Raw genomic sequence first — 11,552 nt, 5'->3', positions numbered from 1 at the left:
TCTCAGACCCACATGGGAACTGTGGCTGGAGCCAAGCAGACCTAGACCTGAGCATGTAGGATGGAGTAGCTGTGGACTTGGTCCTAGGGACTCATCCAGCCTCCTTCCTTTAGGTCCCTCAACCCTTTGCTAGCTTTGGGAACAAAGGCTGAGACACACCTCACAGCCCTGTGACTGATCAGCCGAGCTCTGGCTGAAGTCACATAGGAGGGTTGGGCGTGGAGGACCCGGGGAGGGATCATCATTCATGCACAGGACTGGCTCATGTGGAACCCATTTGGGACGCGAACAACACGAGAAATCCCATTCTATTGCTCTCAGAGCACTTTCCCATGGGTGGCTCACGTGATCCACGAACCAGCCCCACCCCAGAAGACCTTGCGATGGATGGAGTCTTGGGGCTGCGAGAAGCCTCGGGAAGCAAGTTCAGCTCTTGCCAACTACAGGAGGGGGCCCTCAGAGGCTGGGCCACCTGGTTCATCAAAGGCAGGGCCAGGAGAGTGACTGGCAGTGGAGGGGTGGGGGGGAGCCCATCACAGGAGGGGCGGAAACACGAGAGCTTTGGGGGAGATGCTCACGGTGCCGTCGAAGGGGCAGAAAAACCAAACTCATTGCCTTTGAGTCCATGCCGACTGACAGCGACCCAGCTCCAGGTATGACTACAGGTACGACTACAGGTACAACTATGAATACAGGTACGACTACAGGTACGACTACAGGTACGACTACAGGTACAACTACAGGTACGAGTACAGGTATGACTACAGGTACGACTACAGGTACGACTATGAATACAGGTACGAATACAGGTACGAATACAGGTATGACTACAGGTACGACTACAGGTACGACTACAGGTATGACTACAGGTACGAGTACAGGTATGACTACAGGTACGACTACAGGTATGACTACAGGTACGACTACAGTTACGACTACGAATACAGGTACGACTATAGGTATGACTACAGGTACGACTACAGGTACGACTACAGGTATGACAGATATGCCTCTGTGGGTTTCTGAGACGATAACTCTTCATGGGAGTAGAAAGCCTCATCTTTCTCCCAAGGAGCGGCTTTCAGAACTGCTGACCTTGTGGTTCGAAAGCCAACGTGTTACCATTCCACCTCCACGAAAGCCCGATCCAAACGCAGTCTGTTGAGTTCCTTCTTGATTTTCCCTCTGCTCATTCGTCTCTACCCCCCAACGTGGAAGCCCTCACGTTGAGAAATCCTGGGAAGACTTCTACCCGCTGGGGCGGAGGCTACCCTGAGTGGAGGGGGCATTCGTCAGCAAGGGGTTGGCACTGGCCAGCGAGCAGGAGGGACTCCCTTGTTGGCGTTGGGCAGACACTTGTCTTTTTCACTGCCGTGTCCCCTGTGCCTGGCTCGATGGCTGGCCCATCCTAGGCGCACAGCAAGAATTTGCTTAACTGAGGAGCAATGGAGGATTCTTAAGTAATGGTGTCTGTCAAACTCCAAACAAAACAAACACTCTCCAACTCAGGGCCATCAAGTTGAGGCTGGCTCACAGTGACCCCACAGGACAGGGTAGAAAGTGGCCCTGTGAGTTTCCGAGACTAAATACTGTCCAGGAGCAGAAAGATCCACCTTTCTCCCCCCACGGAGCCGGCTGGTGGTTCCGAATTGCTGACGCAACGCATCGCCAGGATGCCACCAGGGCTTCCTTTTCAAGCCACGTGTTGTAAAGCTCATTAGCGCATATAGACTCTGCCTAAAACGCGTCTCCACCCACACGGGGTGGGGGCCTGGGCCGGAAAATATGGGAGTTGCTTGGCATTTAGGAAGGCTGGTTCTGGATGGATGGGCTGACATCAAATAGGGCTTTTTACTTCGGGTTATGATGTTAAAGAAACAAAAACAGAAGCCATTGGCCTGGGACAGGAAGTGGCTCACAGAGTCCAGAGGCCCTGGGCACCTCTCCCCCTTGCCCCCTCCTCAGGGTCCCCCTGCACAAGGGGAAGTCTTTGCGGAAAGTCCTGAAGGAGAATGGGCTCCTGGACGACTTTCTGAGAAGACACCAGGATGCAATCGGCGGGAAGTACTCCAAGCTCGGGGAGGTGGCCAGAGAGGCCCTGACCAACTACCTGGATGTGAGTGGTTCTGCCTGCCTTTCGGGGAACGGATTCCCATAGAGATGCGCCATGCCTCTCAGCTCAGCCTCCCTGGGCACTTCCCCACCCCTCACACACCACCCGCCTCCGGGAGCCCTGCCATCCCGTGTGGCATGGAGGGCTGCTCCCTGGCCCCCAGGAAGGTCCACATGGGGCCAGCGGCTCCATGGGCAGCAAGCTCTTGCCTCGAAGGCTGCAAATGTCACCCTTGGGAGGGCTGTGCCCGGTCAACCTCCCTGCACCAGCTCTTGGGGCTGCACCCTCCGCTTCCAGACCCAGCCTCCTGCCCGCCTTCCACAGCCCAGGGGACCCAAGTGTGGCCCCGATTCTGCAGCGAGGCTCTCCACGGCCAACATCTGCCTCCTCCTCCCATCAGGGACTCGGGCAGGAACGTGCTGCTGCATGCTCTGTTCCTTTTGGAGCTAGACTCTCTCCCCTCCCTTCGTCACTCTTGACAGTAAACAACCCGCTTCCCCACCCCATCACTCTCCTTTCCTTATCTAGCTCAGCTTCACCCCGCCCCAGCTGAGCTCCATACCTGGAGAGGGCTGGTGAGGAGGCAGGTGTGAACAGGGACTGCCCCTTGGGATTTGGGACCCTGGCCTAGCGAACCCCCGTCCTCTGTGCCCAGTTTCTTCCCCTGACTGGCAGGGGTGCCTCGGGCTGCCTAGCAGGCAGGGGTTATGCTCTGGTCAGTGGCTGCGGGGTTGTGGGTTGTCTGGGAGGGTCAGAGAAAGCATGGCTGGAGCTCTGGCTGAGAGACTGAGGCTGGGGACCCTCCCTAGGGATCTTCCTTGTGTTTCTGCCCCTGCACGGTACCATGAGATGCTCCCAGGCCCTGGTCAGAAAGCTGAGCGTCGGCAAAGCTGAGTGTGCTCCATGCCAGGCACCAGCCACCAGCCCCTGCCTCTGACGCAGTGCCCTCTGTCCACAGTGCCAGTACTTTGGAAAGATCTCCATCGGGACCCCGCCCCAGGAGTTCACCGTGGTCTTTGACACCGGCTCCTCCGACCTCTGGGTGCCCTCTGTCTACTGTAGCAGTGATGCCTGCCGTGAGTGACCCACCCCCCTGTTGCCCCTCCCACAGGTACTCACGCACAAGCCCACGCTGGGGGTGTGTGTGGCATGTCAGGGCAGAAGTGGGCGTGGAGGGAGCATGCTCTGTGACACCCCAGCCTGCTCTGTAATGCCCCCTTTCTACTCTCTGGGTTGCAAACCATGCTGTAATGCATCAAGTCCAAGCTGGGAATTGGGGAAGCTTAGTTTTGCTCTTTCTGGTCTTTGCTGGGAGACAAGGCAAGCTGCTTAGTTTCTGAAGTCCTCTGCTCTCTCTTCCTTTAGCTGGGGCTTTGGGGTAGTAAGGAGCCTGGTGGTGCAATAGGGACCAGGTGGGCTGCTAACCAAAAGCAGCGCAAAACCACGAGCCGCTCCTCAGGAGAAAGACGAGGCTTTCTACTCCTGTAAACAGTCACGGTCTCAGAAACCCACTGTAAGTCAGCTCTCTCCTGCCCTGCAGCCCACTCTAAGTCAGAATGGATTCCCTGGCAGTGAGCTTGTTTCCCCTTTCTTTTTAATACGAGGTATCAGTGGGTGCTGGGAGCATAAACTGAGGAATCCTGGTGGCATAGTGGTTATGCATTGGACTGCTAACTACAAGGTTAGCAGTTCAAAACCACCAGTCACTCCACAGGATAGAGAAGTGGCCTTCTACTCCTGTATACGCCTGTAAAGAGTTACGGTCTACCCTGTCCCGTAGGGTCACTATGAGTGGAAACCGACGCGATGGCAGTGAGTTGAGTATGTAGTGTTACTCCTGATGAGTAAGCATGTACTGCATGTTAATCATTTATCTCCCCCAAAACCTCTGGGAGGCTAGCTCTCCTTGTAGCCCAGTTTGACAGAAGGGGAAGCCAAGGTTCAGAAAAGGGACTTGCTTAAGACTCCTCAGTTGGTGAAGGTAGAGTGCGTTGGAAAACCTCCCTCCCCTTCCTTCCCCCTTCCTCCTCTTCCTCCCCATCCCTGCCCCATCCCCCTGTCCCCTTCCATCTCTGTTTTGGGGCTGAGCAGCAAGGTACGACTTTCTGTACTAGACAGAGTTATAGCTGGGCAGCGTGTAGGCAGCTACTGGTGCCCAGCCTGCAGTGTTTCAGCCCAGTTGGCACTGCCACCATGCGGGGGGTGGGGGCCTTCCTGAAAGGTGCCCCCTAACCCGGACCTTTGTTCCAGAAAACCACCACCGTTTCGACCCGTCCAAGTCCTCCACCTTCCAGAACATGGGCCAGCCCCTGACCATCCAGTACGGCACGGGGAGCATGCAGGGTTTTCTGGGCTACGACACCGTCACCGTAAGTGGAGTTGCTCACCCTGTTGCTTCCACCCGCCGCTTGCCCACCACAGACAGGTGGACAGACAGCCACCCTGGCTCTGGGGCTGCAGCTCCGGGATACCCCATGGGCCATGCCTGCCTGGGAGAGGGGTGCCTTGATGGGTCTGGATTTTGAGCCTGATCCTTCCTCTCCTTCCTGTTCTGGGCCCTCAGAGGCCACAGGAGAGCCTGCTGCAGGTCAGAGATGCCCCTGCTCTGATCCTGTTTATAGCCCTCCTCTCCGCCTTGCCCCCCGCTGAGGCCAGCCCAGAATTACTGAGCCTGAGCTCCACGGGGCTCTTCAAGGACACACCTGTGGTCTCTTGTTGAGTTTCTTGCTACCCACAGCCCTTTGAGGAAATTCCTATTTCCCCCATTGTTCAGACAAGGAAACTGAGGCTCAGATGGGTGACTAACTTGCGTAAGGTCACACAGCGGGTGACGGAGGAGGTTGAGCGTCAGACCCAGGCTCTGACTATGGGAGCAGGCTCCCTTCTCCATCGCTCTTTCTGAGACGCAGACAGCGCAGTGTCTGCTCCCACATCACACAGCACCTGTGCCCGCGGAGGGCGAGCGTCTCTGCTCCCTCCTGCTCTTGGCTTCCAGAGGTCCAGGGCTTTAGTGGACACCTAGTGATGCCTAAGAGATGGGCTAGCTTGCTTCCCGCCCTCACTCACCATTCAAGGTCAAAAAGCAAGCAATCTTCCTTTATGCACAGCACCTTGATCTTCCTTAGGTCTGGATGAAGTCTCGATTGCTTTGAGCTTTCCCTGCTGACAGCCTTGTCTGCACTCTCTCCTCCCCGCTGGGCGGGTGGCCACCAAACTTAGCCTTCCGCAAGGGCCAGTGTTAACAAGGAGTTCCCAGGCTCCACCAAGCGAAGCACGCCGCTCTGGCGTCCTACTTCCCCTGTCATCTGGAGCTGTGTTATCCTCTCCGCTTTGGGGTGCAGGAAAAACCTGCCTCCTCATTGAAGAGCTGGCCCGGGACCTCATGCCCACATCCACGGTCCATCCTGGTGACCTGCACGTGTCTGCCTTAGGCAGGCAGTGGGGTGATCCTCAGTGGACACCCCTCCCCCTCCCCCGGTGTGCTGCAAGCCTCACATGGAAGTGTGCAGTGAGGCATAGTGGGAAGCTGTCTGACTGATGTGAGTCCACCCCGGTGGTTCTGGCCTCTGCTTGTTTTGACCAGTGTTGGCCGCCTGGGCTGGCATGCGTGGCCGCTGCAGAGAGCAGTGTGGGGACTGAACAGGATAGGGAGGCCATGCCAGCTTTTTATTCCCAGCGGGAGGACTTCTGGGAGCTAGCAGGGGGGTGAAGAAGTCCAGAAAGCTTAGACATGGGCTGAGAGGAATCCAGGCTGTGGAGCATTTGGAACAAAAGACCACCCCTTGGGGCAAGGGGCTCTGGGTACAGGCCTGAGACAGGGCCTCCCCACCAGCCCAGGAGGGACTGCTGGGTGGCCAGGAGCAGGGCTCTGAGGAGAGCTTGCCTCCCCTCTATCCAACGGTGTGGCTTTGGGCCCTCAGGGACCCCATCTGTCAAAGGGAGGGCACGCCACTCCCTCGGAGGCTGTGGGAAAGATGAAATACAGTGGGGTGTTCTCCGTTTAGCCACTCCCTGCCTTAGCCTGTCGCCCATCAGTCCTGTTGGGACCCTTCCGCACCCCTCACGTGTGGAGAGCCTGGCCATCTTTGGTCAAGACCCCCTTCTCTCTCCCCTACTTTCCTGCAGTTCCTCCCACCGTAGGGGCTTCCTGCTACCTGGGTGCCCCACCCGGGGGACCCTTCTGTCTCAGGCTGCAGGTGGAGGTCCCTCACCGTGGGCTCTCTCTTGCAGGTCTCTGACATTGTGGACCCCCACCAGACGGTGGGCCTGAGCACCCAGGAGCCCGGTGATGTCTTCACCTACTCTGAGTTTGACGGCATCCTGGGGCTGGCCTACCCCTCCCTGGCCTCTGAGTACTCGGTGCCCGTGTTTGACAACATGATGAGCAGACACCTGGTGGCCCAGGACCTGTTCTCGGTTTACATGAGCAGGTAGAGGCTGATGCTGATGCTCTGAGGAGGATGACTGGGGGGGCGGGGCAGGGTCCACTCCTTGGGGACCCTCTGCCAACCGGACCCTTGTGTCCCGGGACGATAGGAAGATACCTCCAGTCTCTTGTCCAGTGGCCCCATTACCATCGTGCATGTTCTAGGGGGACATGTAACTCTGACTTCTGGCGTGGAAAAAATTTCTCCCGTTGCCACGCTTGGATAGGGGTGCTTAAAAAAATATTTTATTGGTGGCTCTTACAACTCTTATTATAATCCATACCTTGATGGTATCAGTGTATTTGTACACATGTCGCCACCCTCCTTTTCTGGACATGTACTTTCTATTGAGCCTTTGGCATCAGCTTTTCAGTTTTTGGAGAGGGGCTTTTGACAGTTTTTTTTTTTTTTAAGTTCAGGGCCTTCATGATCATTAGTTCAAAAGAGCAGCAGATGACAACGGAGTCTAGCTTCCTTTCACGATGTGGGAAAGAGGCCCAGGGAGGGATGATCCCTCCCAGTCCTTCCCATCCCCAACCCCTCTACCCTACGCTCTGCCCCTATGATCAGGCTGAGCTCACCAGAGGGAAGGGCCAGCTTGGGGGGAAAAGGGCGGCGGGGTGAACTGTGCATCCATCCGTCCAGTCACTCATCCCATTTCTGTCTGTTGGACTCTTACTACGGGAGGGGCTGCTCCAGGAAACCAGACAAAGGGTGGGGGGCGGCGAACAGAAGACAGATGACAGATCTGACTCCCCTTTTGTGGCTGCGGTGAGGGTGCGGGTGCTCCAGGGACGTCTGAGTGCATTGCAGGCTTGACAACGGCAGGCAAAGCCTGTGTGCCATGGGGCCAAGTGGGAGTCACCCAGGTGGTACTGAGGGACAGTGTATTCCAGGGAGAGGGGAGATGGGGAGAATCCGGAGGGGGTTGTCGTCGGTGAGGTCCAGGAGCTGCAAGAAGCAGTGCGAGCAGGTGAGGCTTCAGGTGGGAGCATGTCTTAGTGGTGACACAGAGGGAACCGAGGAGCTCTGGGCTGAAGTCGTAGGGGCCACCAAGGGCCTGGATGCAGGGGCACAGGGAGCCAACCCTGATGCTGAGTGTGACTGAGGTCGAGCCTGCCAGCACCATGTCTTGGGACCTCGCCCGCGTGTACGCTCACCTCAAGTGGCCCCTGAGGCTCCGCCACCCCCATGCCCACCCCCACCCCCAGCCTGTTTCACGTGAGGGCCAGGCCTGGTGTTGTGAGGGTCTGGGGCTGCCGAGCAGGGCAGGGCAGGGAGGATCCAGCTGAGGGGGCACATCAGGAGCTGGAAGCAGGCGGGGAAGCGTCTTGGGGAAGATGGGCTGGGTCTCCCCTGCCTGAGTGTGGGCTGTTGCGGTCAGCGAGGTCCACAGGCCTGTCCCAAATTGGTTTCAGGGACGGCCAGGGGAGCATGCTCACGCTGGGAGCCATTGACTCGTCCTACTACACTGGCTCCCTGCACTGGGTGCCCGTGACGGTGCAGGAGTACTGGCAGTTCACCGTGGACAGGTGGGTATGACCCGGGAACCTGGGGGCCCAGGGTGCAGGCAGGTCTGCCTTCTAGTAACCCACCAGGCCAGGGAGTCCGAGTGTGAGTCCCATACATCCGAGATCAAATGTCTTTCGTCCCTGATGACGTACACACTCCCCTATGCTTTCTCAGTAAAACGTGCTGAGTTTGCTGAGCACGCGCGCTGCCTGCTAGGCACGGTGCTCAGCCATCTCTCGGGCTGGCCGGCTCCCTGGTGCCTGAACAATATGGAGGGCAGTGGGGACTCACTCACTGGTGCAGTGCTTGCCTTCTGTGCAATGGTGGTGTAGTGATTACATATTGGGCTGCTAACTGCAAGGTCGGCAGTTTGAAACCACCCACTCCTACTCCCGTAAAGACTTACAGTCTCAGAAACCCACCGGGGCAGTTTGACCCGGTCCAAAAGGCCCCTACGAGTTGGAATCGACTCAGTGGCAGTGAGTTTGGTTTTGAGTCAATGCAGGAGGCCCAGGTTTAATTCCCAGCCAATGTATCCCCGGAGCAGCCACCACTTGTTGGGATAATGCTGAACAGGTGTCAGTGCCGTTTGGAGACCAGGACAGAGTAGGAAGAAAGGCCTGGTGAACGCCTTCTGAAAACCATCCCATGAACCTGTGGAGCACTGAGGTCTGAGCCCGTTGTCCGTGGGGAGGCCACGAGTCGGGGCGGACTGGATGGCAGCTAACACCACCCTGCAGGCCTTTGTGAACCGCACCCCACCCCCCTTCTATCAATTGCTAATGCTGAATTTGAACCTGACCACCGTCCCTTCAGGAAGTCAAATTGGGGGTCATGGCCCCCACTTTGTAGAGAAGTCTGTGTGTGGATGGGTTAGGCAACTTGCCTGAGAGCAGCAGCAAGGCTGCAGAGTGAAATTTGAAACCAGCTCTGTAGGCAACGGTACAGGCCCAGTTTACTCCTTAAAACTCAGGATTTGATTATTCAGGTCTGACCCAGACAGTGCGACAGCCTTCATACAGCCTCTGAGCTGCATTAAAAAAAGGGTTAAGTGGTTTCTCTGTGTTCAGAAGTGTCAGGGGCCTCAGGAGAGAGACTGAGGAGGGTAGAGGGCCTGCAGGGAAGGGGGAGGGTAGTTCCCTGGGAGAGAGATGATGCTGGACACTCCGGAAGCCATCTGATTTCCCGGCAGCGTCACTGTGGACGGTGTGGTGGTGGCCTGCGATGGTGGCTGTCAAGCCATCCTGGACACTGGCACCTCCCTGCTGGTGGGGCCTGGCAGCGACATTCTCAATATCCAGAAGGTCATTGGAGCTACAGAGGGCCAGTATGGCCAGGTGAGGCCAGTCCCCGCGTGGCTTTGCTCCCTGGCAGAAATGTATAAAGCTCGGGAGCTGATTCCGGGCCCTCGGGAGTTGTGGTCTGGGCCCCTTGGGTGTGGACGCTGCCATGTCTTGTGGAGCAGCTGCGGCTGACCCCCAGCTCCGGGTGCGCTGAGCCTTGTCTTTGCCCTTAGCTGTGCTCCCTCGTTCATCCTCCATGCACAAGCCCCATCCTTCTCCTCCCAGACAGCTGAGTGCTCTCAGGGGCCTCTGCAAGCTCTGGTAGGACCCCTTTGTCCTTTCCTGGGACCTGCCCCAGGGTTGGCTGACGACAGTCCCCCTGAGTGTCTCTACCCAGCTTTTGGCCTGAGAACATCCCTTCAGTTCTCTGAGCAGAAAGGGCGCCTTTCCCCACCTTCTGGGTTCTCAGCATGCAGAGGAAGCGGGTCCTGGCCTGGGCAGCTCGTCGTGCCAGTAGCACGGGAGAGATTCACATCCCACTTTCCATGCTAAGAGGAGCTGCCTTTGCCTTTTCAGTTTGACATCAACTGCGGGAGCCTGAGCAGCATGCCCACTGTGGTCTTCCACATCCACGGCCGACAGTACCCACTGCCGCCCTCTGCCTACACCAACCAGGTACCAGTCTCTCCAGAGGAAGCCCCTGGGTGCCTCTGAGCACCCCTCATCTCTCCCTGAGTTGGGAGATAAGGACACTGGAGATAAGAGAATGGCAAGGCTGAGACGGAGAATTCGGGGACATGCATTCAGAACAATTGGCCCTTCTAAGTGGTCCCATGTTTTCCAGGGCGCTGTTTGTGGTTTCTATAGGGGGTGGGGCAGGGCAGAAAGGACAGAAGGAGGCAGCGGGTGCGAGCAGGCAAGGAGGATGGAAAGCCGAGGACCACAACCCACCCTTGTGGACCAGCATCTCCCGTTCAGCCTTCTGAGACCGAGCGCCCAGAGCTCTGGCCAGGGCTGACTTGGAAGCTCCGGTGTCCTAGACACCCAATGCTGGCCCCAGCTTTGACCTAATCCTGAGCACCCCAAAAGGGCAGGGCAGCAGTATTAGCCCGAGGGCCAGCCCTGGCCAGTCAGCGGGCAGGGGTGGAGGGCAGGGGGTCGGAGGAAATGTCAGTGGGAGTGGAGCCCAGGACAGAGCCAGGGGCAGCCGGGAGTGAAGCCGTTTTTCTGACTCTCGACGTCTTCATTTGTTGAGCGCGACGGTTCTGATCGTTATTTGATTTCCCGGGTAAATGAAATAACAGACGAGAACTGGGGAACTGGGTGGGGAAATGCTTGCCCCAGGACCAGCCTCGCCTGAGCCAGCCTTCCTTTCCCAGGACGAGGACGCCTGCACCAGTGGCTTCCAGGGTGACAATGGCTCCCAGCAGTGGATCCTGGGGGACGTCTTCATCCGGGAGTATTTCAGCGTCTTCGACAGGGCCAACAACCGCCTGGGGCTGGCCAAGGCTATCTGATTGCACCACAACCCGGGGACCAGGCTGCCGCCAAGTACACGCCATTGCGCACGCGTGTGTCCCCGAGCATACGCAGCGTGCACATCGGGACTTTAAGCAGATGGTTCTCAATAAACGTGTCTCTGCAAGCCTGGCTTCCCTCGCCCTCCTTGCAGCCGGCCTCGTGGGGTGGGATGTGCTTGTTCCGTGGTGTGCCGGCCGAAGCTGGGACCCTATTGGTCAGGAAGGACTGAGGACATGGTGGGTGGAGACTTTCACGAGCCAATCAGAGCTAAGGGCATGTGTTGGCTATCTGTCTTCACACTCCAGATTATTCCCGGCTGTTCCCCAGAACAAACAATACAAGGTGCACAGGTGGCGGACCCCTGCAGGGAAGGAGCAAGGTGGAATGGGGGCGGGGCAGTAGGGGGAGGCTCCCCAGAGGCTTGAAGCCTGCAGCGGACTGAGGAACCTGGGGCGGGTGTGGGAGAGAGTGAAGGTGAGCACACCAGGGGTCGCGTGCAGCCGTGGACTGGACCGTGATGCATCGAGCCCCGTGGCCAGCAGTGTGCTGTGCGAGGCGTTGGGTTTGGGTGACTTCTCTCAGTCTCATTTTCCTTATTTAGGACCGATGCCACCTATTTGCCAAGAATGAGACAGAATGGGGCCACGGTCATTATTTTTAGGCTTCTGGTAGATTGGGGAGAGAGAAAAAAAATGC

The 11,552-nt window shown here is 57.5% G+C and overlaps 1 protein-coding gene across 1 annotated transcript in view; it reads left to right on the top strand.

Moving 5' to 3' along the window:
- Positions 1-10,852, top strand: part of LOC101640127 (chymosin-like) — a 12,600-nt gene extending 1,748 nt beyond the window's left edge. The window contains exons 2-10 of the mRNA XM_045292010.1: positions 654-995; positions 1,966-2,116; positions 3,072-3,189; positions 4,364-4,482; positions 6,344-6,543; positions 7,959-8,072; positions 9,245-9,389; positions 9,912-10,010; positions 10,715-10,852. Coding sequence (XP_045147945.1) covers positions 654-995; positions 1,966-2,116; positions 3,072-3,189; positions 4,364-4,482; positions 6,344-6,543; positions 7,959-8,072; positions 9,245-9,389; positions 9,912-10,010; positions 10,715-10,852 — 1,426 coding nt within the window. The remainder of the gene's footprint in view (positions 1-653; positions 996-1,965; positions 2,117-3,071; positions 3,190-4,363; positions 4,483-6,343; positions 6,544-7,958; positions 8,073-9,244; positions 9,390-9,911; positions 10,011-10,714) is intronic.
- Positions 10,853-11,552: the final 700 nt, after the last annotated feature.

The sequence above is a fragment of the Echinops telfairi genome, unplaced genomic scaffold, assembly GCF_000313985.2.
Source record: "Echinops telfairi isolate 266 unplaced genomic scaffold, ASM31398v2 ScPeMD7_443;HRSCAF=831, whole genome shotgun sequence".
NCBI classification, from domain to species: Eukaryota; Metazoa; Chordata; class Mammalia; order Afrosoricida; family Tenrecidae; genus Echinops; species Echinops telfairi.
Note: the sequence above shows the minus strand (reverse complement) of the source record. Positions and strands in the feature narration are given on the sequence as shown.